The 17,947-nt window shown below is 46.5% G+C and overlaps 1 protein-coding gene across 16 annotated transcripts in view; it reads left to right on the top strand.

The window, feature by feature from the left end:
* The window catches only part of msi2b (musashi RNA-binding protein 2b), a 225,251-nt gene that overhangs the window by 144,828 nt on the left and 62,476 nt on the right, over window positions 1-17,947 (top strand). For all 16 annotated transcript variants that reach the window (XM_048265509.1, XM_048265500.1, XM_048265507.1 and 13 more), the window contains exon 8: window positions 13,838-13,920. In XM_048265509.1, the coding sequence (XP_048121466.1) occupies window positions 13,838-13,920 (83 nt within the window). The remainder of the gene's footprint in view (window positions 1-13,837; window positions 13,921-17,947) is intronic.

The raw sequence follows: 17,947 nt of genomic DNA, 5'->3' as shown, positions 1-17,947 counted from the left end.
TAGTAGTTGTACGCTGAAGGTCAAATTGTCTGTGACCTTGAGCAGGACTTGTGACTCTGAGCTCTGTACACCCCACCTTGCATAAGAGACTGCAGCTGGTCTGAGGGCTCTGCGGAGAAATAAAAGAGCTGCTTTTGGCTCTTTCAGACTGGTTTCACCAGCCTCTCTGACGCACGATGGGCTATTGACGATGATTGAGCCCTTTGGTAGGGGGAATTCTTTCTTCGGGTTCCTTATTTGAAGTCACAGAAGGCTGTATCAGTGTTGCCATATGCATGCCTGCTTTGGGGACTTTGTAAAAGGGATGATTAATTGAAAGAGTAGAGTTTGTTTTTGTCTTTGTGTTCTCTCTCTCTCTCATTCGGACTTCGTAGGAGACATGTAAACTCACTCCAAGGGCTTTTCCCTTTATAAGATCTTAGTGTTGTATTTTCTAAAAAAAAAGAAATCTGGGACTGCTTTATTAACAATAATGTTTTTGTTTTCTGTTGCTTATCACTGAAATTCAGTTTTCTCTGCTCATGTTTTGTTGTTTAATGATTTTTTGGAATGCCAGGCCATATACCACATTGACAGAGAGAAAGAGAGAGATAGAGAGTGTGTGTGTGTTGTGTTTGTGTGTGTGCGTGCATGTGCGTGTGTGTGTGTGTGTGTGTGTGTGTCTACGTGTCTACGTTGTTGTGTGGGCTAGAGTGTGTGTGTGAGTCTGCCTGTGTGGCAGTGGGGGCACTATATGCGTGTGTGGGTGTGTATTGATGTTGGTGGTACCTCAGAGTGAAAAATCCCTACTTCCTCCAATGGACTGTGTGTCTTTCTAAGTAGGACAGTTGAATTGATGGGCCGTTGCTGCTAGGTGACCTACATACAAAACCACGGACAAAATAGATTCCTCAGTGCAGGCACACACACACAGATGGAGTTGCTTGGTAAGATGCTCAGCAGTGTAGAACACACACACACACACACACACACACACACACACACACACACACACACACAAACAAACATATGCATGCTAAGTCAGGACAAATGACTTAAATTAGAAATAGCATAAAATCAGCTTTTATGTGACATGTTCTTGCTGTACAAGGCAATGCTCCAGACAGAATGCCTGGCACATGTGCACATTATAAATAGAGCTGGCGCACCTGCAATGAGGTCTTAGTATGTATATTCAGATTCAGACCAGTTCTGATTGAACTTCAGTTCAGCAAGATTGTGGTATGACACTAACTAGGTGGATAATCTTTATGCTAAAGGTGTAGTATCACTGTATTGACACCATATTATATTGATACAGTTATATTGATGCAATATGTATTTATTGTAGATTACGATTTGAAATGTTATATTGGTACATATGTCTACTTTGATAACCTTGCTTCTAAAGCCCAAAATATTGCTCAAGATCTTGTCCCTCTCTTGCGTCACAGCAGAAACAGGAAAAGATGTCAGACTTGAGAATAAATTTACCGCACCAAGATGTGCAGCATTTAATTCAGTTCAGTTTTGTTCATCTATAGTGCCAACGGCAAATTAAGTGGTTTCAGAGTGCTTTCAGTCAATGGACCTGTAGTTGTACCTTCACCCTCTCTCATGCTCGGCACATGCTGTTAAATCACTTGGTAGCATGTGGGCTGCACTCTATGAGTACCTGTAGGGACACCCTATCTAAATATGGCTGACTTAATTAGTCTCCCGTAGAGGCCATGGCACAGTGCTGATGCAGATGTATGGCTGTGTTCTGTAGGGGAGATATATGCTCCCATATGGCTCATGATCAGCCCTGTGTTTTCCCTTATACTTTGGTTTCACATCCTATCAGGGGCTCAGATAGACACTTTTAGATGATCTATAACAACCTGCAGTAAATCTATAGCAACATCTGAAATCTGAATCTCAAGCACCATGGTGAATGGTAAACGGACTGCATTCATATGGCGCTTTTCTATTCTCAAAGCGCTTTACAGTTTCATTCACACACACACACACACACACACACACACACACACACACACACACACACACACATACACACACACACACTCATACTCATACGCTAATGATGGTTGCCATGCAAAGCACCAACCTGCACATCGGGAGCAATTTGGGGTTTAGTGTCTTGCTCAAGGACTCTTCAACAGGCTCAGGAAGCGCCATGCCCAAACTGGCAAACTTCCGCTTGCCAAATGACTCCTCTACCTCCTGAGCCACCGCCACCACCAACTATATCTCTCCATATCTTACCACACACCCGGCATGGTCACACCCCACTGACACACACACACACACACAATACCAAAGAATTCAGATATCTATCTGTTCTTAGGTCATTTAGGAGGTGAGCACAGGCCAAGCTGTTTAGCTGTTAAAATCACTGGTTCATGTGTTTAAGAAGTAATGACCACACAAGGCCAAGCGGACATGACAAAGATAGAGAGAGTGTATGAGTATAAGAGAGAGAGAGAGAGAGAGAGAGAGAGAGAGAGAAAAAAAAATGAGAGAGTGTATGTGAGGAGGAGAGAGCGATGCACACAGCCGGGAATAGCTAATTAGACATAATGATTGATAATCTCACACTCCATCACGGCACTGGAGATATGAGGTGAACAGCTCTGCATGCATTATTCAGAAATGTAGATGAACTCAGTCCACCCTCCCCGCCTCTCCCTCTTTCTTTCTCCCTCTCTCCCTCTCTCTCTCTCTTTTTTTCTCCCTCTCCCTCTTTCTTTCTCCCTCTCTCCCTCTTTCTTTCTCCCTCTCTCCCTCTCTCTCCCTCTTTCTTTCTCTCTCTCTCTCTCCCTCCACTAGGAATGACTTCTTATTAGAGTGTCAAACGCACTCCCCCCAACACAGCCATTGGCTGCATGTATGTTTACCTCATAACGTCCCATAGCCATCCTCATAGTGTTGTTTATCCACATGCGTGATTTACTGCACATAGCACATATTCACGCCACTTGGCTCCGCCATGTCCTGGCATAAATGCACTCATTTGCATCCCCTGCCACATTTCCAGAATCCAACCACTATTATTAGTGCAAATCAGCACGCTAATTGTGGGTGTGTCATTTCATGAAATTGCTATCTTCGCGCGGCGCTTCAGAGAAGTAGTGGTCCAGAGCGACGCAGCCAATGGGAACGCTTCTGCTCGCCTAACAAGGTGAGGCAGAGAGTCTAATGGCCGACTCAACCCATCATCTTTGAAATGAGCTTGTGGCCGTGGAGAAAAGACCTAACGAGTTTGTGCATTTTGAATTTGGCGACTTGGTTTTTTCAGCATGCAGGACAGTCTTTTTCTCATTTTAGTTGTGTGTGTGTGTGTGTGTGTGTGTGTGTGTACTTTTTGAAAAAAAGAGAGTACTTTTTGGAAAATGCATAATAATTAGTCTGTCAGTAGTTTAGTAATTTTTTTCTTAGTATTTCAGCCGTTATGTGAGTTAATCCAAAGGGTGTACATGAAATATTGTGTGTCAAAACATTTTGTGTCAAAACTAGTATATCAGAGGATGTGTTATTAGCTCATTGTGACATGTTTTATCGCTGCTAATGAACCACTATCAGAAAAAAAAGTTGCACACCTGCCAGTGGCATGCATAATCACTACACACATTGGCATGATCATATGTTTGTTGGTTAAATAAACAATTAGTTTTTCTCTTTTCTTCATTTGTCATGCCAGTTGCTATCCTTTGAGAAAAACTCCCATCATGCTCTCCTCCCCCACTCCGGCGCCTTGATATGGCTGCAGTAATTAAAGGCCTAAATTGTTTTGATGCCAGTGTAATCACATTACTCTTGTTTTGAGCCGGAGAGAAGGGGGTGAAATTGGACTTGTTGCCGTGGCGGCTCGCGCCTAGCGACAGTGGCAGCAGCAATGGGCCTTCGCGCCGGGTTTTCTGCATTTATGAACAAAGAACTGTCAGAATGCATCGCTCTCAAAGAGCTTCCCATATGCTGCTGCATTACCAGACCTGTCAGCTCACAATGTGGGGAGAGACAGAACCAATAAACCAGTAATGCAGACGCTTAAAGATTTTGAATATGATAAATCGGTGGAAACGATATGCAAAGATGGCTCAATTGAGCACATATTATGAGACAGGAATATGTTTGGTGGTGAGGGAGGGGGAATGAGTTGAATTTGGTTGGAAATACAATAAAAAAGTGAAATAAAGGTAGGGACGTCGACTATATTGTGTGTCTAATATCCTTCTGTTTCAGAATAAGTCATGATGCAAATCTGCAGATGATATCCCCCAAACTGTAATGGATTTGTTTAGTAAATGAAGGACCACATCTGAAATGACAGAGTAATAAACTAGGTCACTATTTTTATCGGGTGGGCATTCTATAATTAAAAGGGCAGGATTGCAAAGTGCTTTCTGATGAGACAGCTTTGAAGGCTTAACTAGCGCCTGCTCATCTTTGAGATGTGATGTCTGAAAAAAGTTAAGCCCCCACATCAGTTATTTCTCAACACTGTCTTGTGCTTAATTGTGTCAATGAGAATACTAGGCCTTTTAGAGGTCAGCTAGCCTGATTGGTGGCAACATTAGCAACCGTTAATAACATGAAAGATACTTTCCACAATTCAGAAAAAAACGGTAGTTGATATTTGAAGTCTACAGCCAATAAAATGACAGCCTTTCCTTATGCACTCCTGAAGCAATGTTTTTGCCTGGAGTTGTTTGTAGCTCAGTCCAAGCCACTCTGTTTCCTATTTCCCAAGCCAGTGTTGTGTGCAAACACTGCAGTGTTTTGAGCATGCATATCTGAATGGGCAGATGTAGGACTGTGAAGAGATGCTGCCTGAATTTGACAAAATGTGTATTGGATTAGAATCATAGACTGGACTTTTAACTGAACACAGACCTGTTGTGTTTGGTGGTGTTGTCAGATGTCTAGGTCAGTTTGCTTTGACTAGGTACAGTATGAATGTTTGTGCCTGGGGGTTTATAGAGGAAGCTGTCTGTATCTTGACTTTTTATCTGATATTGTGTTTCTGTTGCTTATAAATGTCAGAGGGCAAGAGAATATCTGGCATTGCTCAGAAAATGTTCTTTGTTCAGGCAAATCTGTATGGAAGAGAATTAGCCAGAAAACGTTGACTGGTTCCCTGTTTTACTCTTTCTTTCAACTCCTTTCCCCCTTTATTTCTCTATTTTCCCATCCCTCCGTCCAAGCGCATATCACACCGGTCATTATAATGTAGCGGGATGGGGCTGCTACTCCAATCGATTCCTCTGTCCAGTCTCATTTAGTTTACAAGGCCTCGCAGTGCCAGGGAGCTTACCGCTCGCCTAGCCCTTTCCCCCTCCTGCTCCCCCCTTTCTCTTTTTTTGATTAACAGGATGTGTAAATAAGGCCACAAACTCCCATCGATGCATGCCAATCTATTTATCGACTTCACAGAGATCCATCTCGCCCATGGCCTCACCAAGGAGAGAGGGAGACAGAAAAGAGTGTGTTAAAGAGTGATGGTGAAAGAGTGAGAGAGAGGCTTTCAGCAGGAGTTCTAAAACGAGAGAACTAGAGAGAGAGAGAGAGAGAGAGAGAGAGAGAGAGAGAGAGAGACAGCTCGATGAGAGAATGAGAGAGAAAGGGAGTGAGTATAAAAACTGAGGGCCATTGTCATGAGTGAAAGCTCAAGAGTGAAGGAGAAAGTGAAAGACAGAGAAGGAGGGTGATAGAAATATAGGTAGAGCCAGACAGAGAAGGAGGGTGATAGAAATATAGGTAGAGCCAGACAGAGAAGGAGGGTGATAGAAATATAGGTAGAGCCAGACAGAGAAGAGTGTGTGTGTGTGCATTTTCCTTTGTTCCACCATGTAGTGCCTGGGGACCCAGATGAATCCTGACCAGTGATGTCCTCTCGCCATCTCACACGCCTGGCAAGGTGTAAAAAATGAGACCCCACTAACAGGTCTCCTCTCGTGTTATTAATGGACAGGGAAGCGGGCCCATTTATCTGTGCTGGAGGAGAGTAATTGACACTTTGATTTTATTGTGTTGGCTGTTGTCTGCTTCCATCACTCGCATTTCTATCCTCTCCTCTCCTCTGCTCCTCACGCCTCAGAGAGGTGTTTGATTGCAGTTTGATACTGGGACACGTCATTGGCCAGATCCATATAAACACACACACACATACACACACTCGGGTGTACGCACAGACACACATTTATGTACATAGGAAGATGCATACATTTATCGCACACACACACACACACACACACACACACACACACACACACACACACACAGAGACAAGCATGGCATAAACATATAAACATATATTCTCTGCCAGTAAAGGTTCCTTGTTTCACCTACTCTGAAACTCTCTGTTGCCATGCTGTCAGTAGGCCAGTTACTGTCATCATGTCACTCCTGGAGTGAGAACACAATCACCATTTCTCTCTCACACAGCATTAAGCATTACGTGTGTGTGTGTGTGTGTGTGTGTGTGTGTGTGTGTGTGTGTGCGTGTGTGTGTGTGTGTGTGCAGGGTGAGTGGGAGTGCTCCCATAGGGTTTGAAGTGAGGGCAATCCTGTGTTACCACACGGTGCGTGATCAGAAGAGTGTGTGTGAGTATTATGTGTGTGACTGTGTTTGTAAACAGGCTGAAGCTCTGTGTGAGGACTAGATATTCTGCACCGTGTAGAGTGGAGACAGAAAGTAGTCCTGGTTACACACTTTTTTGTGTTGTATTTCAATTTAAATGGATAAAATTGGCATGGTTCCAAGCAATCTACACTCATTAACCCATAATGACTAAGTGAATTTGTTTAAATTCAGATTTATTGATAATCAGAAACCTGTCACTTACCAAATGAGTTTTGACCCTTTGCTGTGGTGCTCTAAATTATGGTCAGGTGCATCCTCTTTACTTTAATTAAAATGTCGTCTAGAACGTGATTAGACACTGCCTGTAACCGATTGGATTGATTAGATAGACTTTAGAAAGACGGTGTACAGGCAAGTCACACTACATGTAAGGCTAAAAGCCCAGCCCTGTTGTTTATAGGGGCAATGCCGATACACGTTTTGATTTTATAATGTTCTCTGAGATGCGTCTGTAAAGTCTACAAGGTTTATTATTGAAAAAATGCCTTGGCATGCTCTGAAAACCCTATTAGACAAAATAGCTGAACTGAGTAACTGGGCAAGAGTGACCTTGATCAGGGATGTGATAGAGAACCCAGTAGTCACTCTAAGAGATCTAGAAAACTCCTCAGTAGAAATCGGAGAACCTGACAGAAGAATGACCATCTCCAACAAGCAGGCCTTTGTGCTAATGCATCTAGATGACAGCCACTTTTGAGTAAAAAGGCATTTGAAAGCCTCCTTAGAGATTGTCAAATGGCATTTAAAGGACTCGGCGAGTGTGAGGGGAAAGATTTTCTGGTCTGATGAGAGAAAAATCGAATGCTTTGGGCAGAACTCCAAGCTCCGTGTCTGATGAATCCCAGGCCCTGCTAATCATCTAGCTAATACCAGCCCTACAGTGACACATGGCCGCAGCAGCAGACTGTGGTGCTGCTGAGTAGCAAGTACATGGAGACTGGTCAGAATTAAGGCAGGGAGATATGCAGCCAATTACAGAGAGGTCCATATGACCGGAGACCTTTCAACACAGCAAAGACCCAAACCATATTGCCAAAAAACATTGGAGTGTGGTCAGGGCAAGTCTCTCTTGAGGGAGCCACCCTGTGGGACATCTGCGGAGAGAGCAGAAGATGGCAGTTCACCGAGGCTGACCATCCAATCTGTCGTAGCTTAAGAGAGGATCTGCCAGAGAGAAGGGGATAAACTGCCTACATCCAGGTGTGAAAAGGTTGTAGACACTTATCCGAGAAGACATGCAGTTGTAATTGCTGCCAAAGGGGCTTCTGCACAGCACAGAATTAAATCTGTGCTGAATTAACCTTGATCTTGCTATTTGTATGACTGTCAGATTTCATTGACAGAAATAGCAGTTTAGCTACGGCATTGGCAACAAATGGCAATGTTATCCAAGTGAAATTAAATGAACAACAGCAAAGATCGCAAAAATGGAGGGAGTCTTGATTATATGTGACTACACAGTATGCATGTGTGTCTGAGTATGTGAGCAGCAGACTGCGGGCAGAAGGCAGGGGTGGGGTGGGGTGGGGGGGGGGGCCTGGATGGGAAGAGAATGAGAGATGCTTAATATTCACAATGCAATCTATTTACCTCCCCTCATCTGGAGAAAGGATACGTTGTGGCGGTAATAATATCTGATTTAGCCGTGTACCTCTCCTCCCTTTAAACACATCGAACTGCCCCAGGCACCAGCGCTTTTTAAGCAAAGGTCAGTTGAAGACTCATTGATTTAGCATTTTAATTTTATTTGTGCCGGAGCTCCGAAGGGGACTGACATTAAGTGTCTTAAAGCTGTTTGGCGCGCGCGGTGCTGCCGAGCGTGAGAGAGCTCGCCGGCGTCGGCGGGAGTCTACCGAGGCCCTCTCGCTCCACTCGGCAGACTGAGGGCTAATAAGTGTGAGGATGCGCCCGGACGCCTCCACAACAGCACGCTAACACTTATTACCGTGCCAGAGATTGGAAAAATCCATGTGTTGCCATTGAAGGGCAGCGTCTGGGGAGACACAAAAGTAATGGAAAAAATAGAGATATCATCCGTCCATTGTTGTTGCGTGAGAGACTGTGCCTTGTGTTAGGGCTTTTTGTTGTGCCAGCATGCGATTGGATCTGGTGAGTATGGCAGCCACTGTGCAGTCGGTGGTTGTGTTTGAGCGGTTTGTTGCTCAGTTACACCAGTAATCCAGTTTAAGGGTCAGTCGATAAGATGAAAAACTTTCTTGTATTTCTGTACCATCGTGGAAGGAGGAAGAGCAGTAAATGTTTTAATTTTTTAATAAATATGGAAAAAGTAAAACCAGATATGACCAGCCACAGATGAAAAGTTGTGTAGGTGTCAGTGTGTATGTATTACATGATGGGTCTTGCAGTGTGGTTATGTAACTAAATGGCTCTGTTCATTGTGTAAGACATTAAACACCTTTACAAAAACGCAATATGCTGGTGCCATTGGACAAGGAGACTTTATTGCAGTTATTGCTGTTGTGGCTTTCCTGTCTCTCCACCTATGATTGGGAGAATGACTTAAGGCATGCAGGTCTCAGAGATGTTCTCTAAGGAAGTACGTTGTGATCACCCTACGCCAGCAGAGACCGCCGGAGTCATCAGGCAGCCCGTGGGCCTCGCTGATTGGCTATCTGCCCAGAGAGCTGACCCCAGACCTGAGCTGTACTTGTTGATGACACTCTAAACTCTGGCAAAGAAACCATTAACCTTGGCCTTCACTTAAACATCTCAGGATGAGCTTCCCTCACTCTGCCCTGTCCATCAAGCAGATGCGGCCTGTGAGAAACTCACACAGAACATTCCCACAACATTATCCCTGAGCTCCTCCTAAATGTTCAGGCAGATGGCATTCTGTTCCACCCCTGCTATTTTCGGTCCATTTATGCTCTTGGATTTTAGCTTGGTCAGACCGTGACATGGTAGTAGATAAAGGAGCTCGGCCCTTTTCGGAGGGGTGATGGAGCTATTGCAGCTAGACAGGGCTGTTAGGCTGTTTTCTATGAGTCCACAAATAAACAAAGCAATTGTAAACAAAATAAAAGCCTGACACAAGCACCTTACCCACTTTGCCTACATGCTGTGCATTCTCAGGAAGTGGGCCCTAACGTGTGTCTATGTAATCTAGTGTCAGCGTTGGGGCCTGATGTTCTTGGGCTTTTTTTGCTGCCATATAAATAATGTATGGTGGTGTAGCAGGTGGTATACGGCAAGGTGTGCTTTTCCCCACCTGCTCTAGAGAGCAGAGCAGAAGAGGAGACACCGGGGAACATGGGAGATTTAGCCAGCAACCACCACCAATTTGAACCCAAACTGTGTTAGTGATGGGAGCTTTTGTGAAGAAAAGTATATGTGTGTGTGTGTGGGTGTGTGTGTGGGTGGGTGTATGTGTGTGTGTGTGTGTGTGGGGGGGGTTATATGTTTGTTTATTTGTGTGTTTGTGTTTGTGTTCGTGTGTGTGTGTGTTGGGAGTGAACTGGAACTGTGCTTAAGCACCTTGCATGTCCCTCTCTCCTCCCTCTCTGGCAGTCTCCCTCCTCTACCACCCAGCGTGTAGCAGGCGGGCGGGCATGGGGCTGTTGGTGAGAAATTGCTCCTGACAGCTGATTTGTTGGTTGTCAGAAGTGGTCGGCATGGGGCTGATAAGGGGGCAAAGAGGGAGGGAGGGAGGGAGGGAGGGAGGCAGAGGGAGGGAGGGAGAGAGGGAGGGAGGGGGGAGGGAGGGGGGAGGGAGGGGGGAGGGGAGAGCGAGCGTCATATCTCTTCGTCATTTTCAAAGGCAGCCTGAGAAAGCCTGGGCCCCATAAACACATGTAAATGTCTCTCCCCCAGAAATCACTGGGGATGCGGCCCCCCCAACCCCACTCCCCTTCCTTCATGTTCCCACTGATATTCCTTTCAAAGCCCTGCGCGGCTCCGCTCCGCTCCGTGTGTGCTGCTAACACCTCTTCTGCAGAGGTGGCACAGCAGCCTTTGCATAGTAGTGTTCCTGTTCTATTCATTTACTCCAGCCTCAAGTTCTCCACTTCATTTCATCTCACAAAGTCTTCATTTTGACACATTTTGAAATGAGGTAGATCTATTAAGTGCGAGATTTAAGAGGGAAGTGTTGCTGTTTTTATTGTTTGTATGCTTTATTTCCCTGGTGCTGATTCTGTGTGTGATACTTCTTAGTAGACGGGAGTCTTTAAACATGCACTAATGGAATTATAGAAGAGCCATACAGTGTTTATAATGAATGTGCAGTGTTGCATCAGTAGATGCAGTGAACTCCCATGTCGTCTTTGATGAGCTGCACAGTTTACCAGCAGGGTTTGGAAGGATATCGGAAGGCAGGAAGAAAGAAAGAAATGGAGTGAGAGAGAGAGAGAGAGAACGAGCAGTGTCCTTTCAGTACAGTTTTTGCCCTTCGTTGAAATAAATAACTAGAAAAACAGACTGAAACAGAGTTGAGAATTACAGTAAGAAGAATGGATTGAGAAAGATATGGACTGAGAATGCTGAAAAAAGGGAAAGCAGAAAAAAGAGAGAGAGGACAAGGGAAAGTCACCCCCTCAAACAGAGGAAGACGAAGGGAAAGGAACAGAGAGAAAGTGTGTCTGCCTCAAATGAAGGGACAGCCACTGGGCACATCCAAACGGTGATTAAATCAGTTGTGTACTCACTTTACACTTTTTATATGAATGAGATATTTAAATGAACCACCCCTTATTTTCTGACATTAAATACTCACTTTTGTGTTTGCATCCTCATATAGAGGTCAGTTTATACCTTTATCCTTCATGTATTCTACTGGAAGTCTGAGTTCCACATGCTCATTGCTTTGCCACCGTACAGTTAAGTTAGTGACGCTTGCTTGGATCTGAAGTGGAGCGAGAGCTGCGGTCCAAGCGGAGGTGGGAGAGGGCTGGCCGTGTGCTGGCCGTGTGCAGCGGCCCTCAGCTGAAGCTCTGCCAGCAGGATGTCCTGCAGGGGTCGTACAGGAAGCTTTTTACAGAAGGGAGAAGGGAGGGGGTCACAGGGTAATTGGCCCCTACAGAGGGGGAAGTGTGTGTGGGGGCAGCGTGTCAGTCCCTCCACGATGGACCTAGCATCAATAACAGCAACACACACACACACACACACACACACACACTCGAACAAACAGAAATAACACGCTTAATGCTATTTTACTTTCCTCTCTTCCCCTACTGTGCCCATGTGCTTACACACGCTTGAGCTTAATATACACACACACACACACACACACACACACACACACACACACACACACACACACACCTCCTGACCTGTTCATGAAGCTTTGTCCCGCTCCATTCCTCAGTCCCTCAGCTGGAAATGTAGTGTCCGTGTAGGTTGCGTCTCTCGTGGAGTTGTGTATGTGTGTGTGTCTGTTGTTATGTTTTTCACGGCGGAGGCATTGACCTCTCTATAGTCCTTCAGAAGTGCTCAGCAGTTACACCTGCGCTAAGCCGCCACAGTTTATCCTGGTGGGTGGGAGACAGAGGGAGGCGGCCCGGGGCTGAGCGCCTTTCCTCACCTCTCTCCTCTCCTCCTCTCCTCTCCTCTCCTCTCCTCTCTTCTCTTCTCTTCTCTTCTCTTCTCTTCTCTTCTCTTCTCTTCTCTTCTCTTCTCTTCTCTTCTCTTCTCTTCTCTTCTCCTCTCCTCTCCTCTCTTCTCCTCTCCTCCCTTCTCCCTCCTCACCTCCCCTCTCCTCCCTCTCCTCCCCTCTCCTCTCTTCTCCTCTCCTCTCCTCTCTTCTCTTCTCCTCTCCTCTCTCCTCTCCTCCTCTCCTCTCCTCTCCTCTCCTCTCCTCTCTTCTCCTCTCCTCCCTTCTCCCTCCTCACCTCCCCTCTCCTCTCCTCTCCTCTCTTCTCTTCTCCTCTCCTCTCCTCTCGTCTCCTCTCCTCTCTTCTCCTCTCCTCCCTTCTCCCTCCTCACCTCCCCTCTCCTCCCCTCTCCTCTCCTCTCTTCTCTTCTCTTCTCTTCTCTTCTCTTCTCTTCTCTTCTCCTCTCCTCTCCTCACTGCTCGGCTATGATTACAGTGGAGCAGTGGAGAGTGTGTGTGTTTTTCCCCACCAGTCGCTCTGTGTGTGAATATAGCTGCCGGCTCACATAATTGCCTTCTAGGTTGTGGAGGGGGGGGGTTGTGCCGGTGCAGGTGAAGGGTCACTGGATTGTTTATGTGCGCTGCCCTTATCTGGTGTCCTGCCTCTATCTGGGCTTATCTCCCATCGGAGCGTGGAGAGAGGACCCCTGCACTTCCTGCTGTTTTGGCGTCTGTGTCGTGGCCCACCACTTATCTCTGCCATCGCTATTTCAAATGGCCCTCAAGGCCTGCCTACATTTAGACAACCGTCCCTGTGTTGCTTTCAGACATAAACCAGTTTGTTACTGTTCAAGCTTACTTGTATAGACATGTTTGGGTTGTGTCTTTGTGTGTGTGTGTGTGTGTGTGTGTATGTGTCCATTTGTGTGGAGAACAGATGTATATATTTTTATGTGCTCCTTGTTTGTCATAATTTGTGAAATTATTTCCGACACTGTCAAAACAACACAACTCAACACAATATGGCATTTTTACAACACTGAGTTAAAATCCCTGCCTTCAATGAAATATGCAAATTACCTGACCACAAAAGAAATAAACAGAGACATTAAATAGCAGCTTTTCTATCTTTACAAAAAATGGAATGTGTTAAAGCATGGAATATCAACCGAGGAAGAGCACTAAATATTTCCAGTGAAATTTTCCTGGAAGCGTGAGCTCCTTGAATCTTCCCTAAATGAGCTCTGAGCTGTGTGGCGCGCTGCACTCTCTCTGTCTCTGAGGAGCTGGCGGCCAGTTCTTTTAAGAATGCCCACGACACCTTCATCTGGACGACAAGGAGCAGGGGGAGCCGCGGCCGGCCACAGGAGCAGATGCATCATCCTCTTGTCATTAGGACTCCAGGAGGCGCTGGCCACGGCCATGGCACACACTCAAGAGCGCTCATCACACCTCCTTTTACGCGGCAGAATGCTAATCAGCACATATTTGTTTGGCCTTTTCCTGTTTTCTGTGACGGAGGAAAAAAAGGAGGGAGAAGTTGAACTGATTAACTGATTTCCTTTCATTCTCTCTTTTCTCCCCCTCTCTTTCTCACTCCATCTCTCCATCCTCCTCCCCTCAATCTCTGCCTCCTCCCTCGCTCTCTCTGTTCTCTGATGCAGGATTCGGCTTTGTAACCTTTGAGAATGAAGACGTGGTAGAGAAGGTCTGCGAGATTCATTTTCATGAAATCAATAATAAAATGGTAAGTTGCATTTCTCTCCCTGTTGGTAGAAATAATCAGAGTGTGTGAGGGGATGGATATTTTAGTCTTCATGAACTGGCAGGGGCGCACTGCCTCAGGGCCTCAGCAAGATGGAGGTGATGTGAAGATGGGCAGCAGCAGACACACACACACACACACACACACACACACACACACACACACACACACACACACACACACACACACACACATTCTCTCTCTCCCTTTCCGTCTCTATCTCTTTCAGTCAGATTCTCTCTCTCTCTCCCTCTCTCTCTCCTGTCTTGCTCCATGCATCCAGGTGGAGGGGGATGAGTGTGTGCAGTGGTGTGCACCAGTCACAAACCATGAAATTGCGTCTGTGATTCCCCCTCAGCCAGGATGGGAGAAGAACAACCTGTCTTTCCCCTCAACCCTAATTCCCCCTACGGGGTGGGGGGGCACTGGGACGGCAGTCATGCCCAGGAAGGTCTGGAGCAGGGAGAGATTTATTTCTGTAAGCTTGTTACAGTGTTGGGAGGGGAGATGTAATTGAAATCCACAGTCCAGGTGGTCCCGACATGCTGGCTTGATTCGCTTTGCCCTTTCTTATGTTTATTGGTCATTTATGTTTTCACCGTATTGTACAGTTAATAGTGAACCACAGGCCAAGTTGAAATGTCAGGCTAGCGTCTCTCATCTTGTGCGCTGAGCTCTAACTATTTGCTTTGAATACAGACATGCCATGGCCTTTCTCTGATGTGATATGACATGTTATAGCAGCCTGGATGTCCAAGTCTGAACCAAGTCACTATGCTCACTTAGAAATAGTGGTTGTAAGACACACACACACACACACACGGAATAGACACTGTAATAGACACTCTTTCTATCACTCTTCAGTCTTCTCTTTTATAAAACACACGCACACACATACACACACAAACAGACACACACACACACATGCACACACATGCAGAGCCCCCATACACATGAACACAAGCACACAGACGGCACAGAGCCATGGAAAAAAAAAAAATTCCAGAAGGAGACAAGGCGCCTTTGTTGGCCAGTGGCAGGATGGCAGGGTCTTTGCCAATCCATCAGGCCAACCAGTGGGCTATTGATTTTTGTATGATATTGCATCAAATGCTCTCATTGTTCAAAGAGCCCCAGCAAGGGTTGTGATTTCTGTATTTCTCCTCCTCTCTGCTCTTGTCCTCGGCGTCCAGCCGGAGCCCGGCCTTCATTGATTGGCACGGATTAAATTGGGCTACAGGGGAATTGCATGTATCATTAGGATCACTCGGGGAGAGAGAGAGAGAGAGAGAGAGAGCAAGAAAGATGAGGGGTGGAGAAGGGTTGGGTGGGTCGGTGGGAGTATGATGACAGCTGTATTTTGGTGCGTGTGTGTGCCTGCAGAGGGCACTGGTATAAGGCGTCCAGTGAGAGAGACCAAGAGCTTTGCAGCGGGAGCTAGAGCGGCAGCAGAGGCTGGGGCAGGTAAGAGGGTGTGTGTGGAGCAGCTGCTCTCCTGGGCATTCCCATCTCTCCACTGCTTGTTCTGGTTGCTGTTTGCCTGTTGAGATCAAAGCTGTCTTCACACCAGCATCATTTGCCCATAGCCGGTATGGGCATTTGACTTGCAAATGACTTTCTTTAAAAAGTCCATCTTCTAGAGTACTATTCCAGCATTATCCTGTTTATTATTTATATATATATATATATATAGTGAAGGACAGTAATGGTGCCCACAGATTGCCTGCTTGTTTTGCTGCCATCCCAGAAAAGCGCCATCTGTGACACCTGAACTGGAGCTCTCAAAACGTATGAAAGAGTGGAAATAGAGGGATATTTCCTATATATATATATATCTATATATATGAGAGGGGTGGAGGGAGGAAAGCAGTGGAGCCAGCAAGGGCAAGCTTGTGCCAGAGAGTGGGTAATGACGGAGGAGTAGGGTGTGAATGAATGTAGAGCTGCTGAGCTTCAGTACAGACAACCTCAGACCCTTTTTAGAGCAGCACTGTGACCCAGTAAGGCCGCACAGTCACTACGGGGGCCCAAATGGGCCATAAAGCACTGGTTAAGTTGGCAGGGAGGCCCTGGGTGAAGCTTTGGTGCCTTCTGACCAGCTGGCCCGCTGTTCACCCGGTTTGATTGGAGCAGAGCAGCGGCGGGCATCGCATGAAACATTCATCAGGCCTCCTCCTCCGGCTGCAGTGGGTGGCCTGGAACACGCTGCTGTTTGACCCGCTCCACTTAGACCCGACTTGGGCCTTGGTGAGCGCACACACACACTCTCAGACACACACGCACACACACACCCTCTCAGACACACACTCACACACACACACTCTCAGACACACACGCACACACACACAGCCCCCACACTCAGGGCATCTGCAGGAAAAAAGGAAAAAGTGGAGAGAAAAAGGAAATGGAAGGAGCAGAGAGAATAGTAGGAGAGAGAGAGAGAGAGAGTGTGTGTGTGCGTGTGTGCGTGTGTGTGTGCAGGGGATAGGTTCATTCAGGGCCAGAGGAGACAACAGAAGAGGGGAGGCCAGGAGAGATTGTGCTTGTGGGCTGTGATTGTGCAGCTTAATGATGATATGGGGGTTAGCTGAAAAGAGCTCAGTGTAATGGCCCAGGAGAGTAATGCAGAGGTGTCCTGGAGATCTCTCCTGCTTTTGTTCTCCCTCTTTCTTCTTCACCTGCTTTCTTTTGGGACCTACAGTATGTCTCATTCTCTCCCGTATGGGCTGTTTCACATGGGATTCATCATTAGCAGGAGCTGCTTTAGATGGCTGGGAACAGCTTTGTCTTCAGTCGTGACGTTTGTTCCGTCGTCTTTCTAGTTTTCTCCCTCCTCCTCTATCTCTTTCATTTGGCTCTTCACCTCCATCCTGCACCTGCTCCCCCTCTCCCTCTTTTCCTCCCTCTCTCTTTACTCTCTTACGCCTTTTACTCCACCCGTCTCCTCTTGTCTCTCCCTCTCCACCTCATTCTGCTTTCTCTTCTCTCTTCTCCGCACACACACACACACACACACACACACACACACACACACACACAAAGCCCAGCGTTAGTGGAGGAGACCTTGAGCCAGGTCCCATGTGCCCTGACAGGGTGTGAGTGGTGGCTAATGGAGGTGGGGGGTTTGCTGCTCGATAAGGCACGGCTAATTTTAGTGCCGCGCTGTGGGGCTACACAGGAAGGGCTATATTTGGTGATGGAGAGAAGTGGAGAGGAAAGAGGGAGGGGAGCTGGGGGGGGGGTGGGGCAGAAGGTTTCTCCTGACCTCAGACCAGGGCTGTTCCTCAGCACTGACCTTCTAACTCTCCGTCTTTTTTTTACCTCTCACTCATTCATTTACTATCCCTCTGAGGTAGCTTGCCCACCATAGAAATGATCTCATAGGTCAACGGTTAGGAGGGCCCTATAATAACTGATATCAACACAGGGATGTGGTCATTCCCTCATAATTGATGTGATGGTACTGTAGATGCTCACGCATGCTTGTTCTGGCCACTGCAAGCACAGCTCAAGCTGAAGCCAAAGCCCAGCACTACTCCACAGTGCTAGTGGCATTACCTGACACCACCCCTAACTCTGACTCACACTTCTGAGGAAAGCAAATGTATTTTATTTTCTTGGTAGTCTGGGATGACTTTAGGGCAGCCCCTCTTGTAGTATTTGCTAGGCCTTTCCTCTAGAAACGTCGGAAAGCAAATAAAAAGCACATCTCTTGACATTTACTATGTAAAGCCAGACTAAAACTCCCTCACAGTGAAACATAGTGGGCCAGATGTACTAATGTTTTTGCGCCCACTTCAGGCGTATTTGATTCGTAACGTGCACGCAAAAACATGGCAAGGTATGTACAAACAGGCCGCACTGAGGAAAAAGCGCAGACTGTCTGTCGCGGGAGCTGAGAATGGCTATTTGCGCTTTTCTGTGTCATGCATATGCATTCATAGGAGGGTCAGGGGAAAGTGGGAGTATTGCACACAGGGGAGGAGAAGTGCTAATAGCGATTGATTAG

This window comes from Alosa alosa, chromosome 15, assembly GCF_017589495.1.
Source record: "Alosa alosa isolate M-15738 ecotype Scorff River chromosome 15, AALO_Geno_1.1, whole genome shotgun sequence".
In the NCBI taxonomy this organism is placed as follows: Eukaryota; Metazoa; Chordata; class Actinopteri; order Clupeiformes; family Clupeidae; genus Alosa; species Alosa alosa.
Note: the sequence above shows the minus strand (reverse complement) of the source record. Positions and strands in the feature narration are given on the sequence as shown.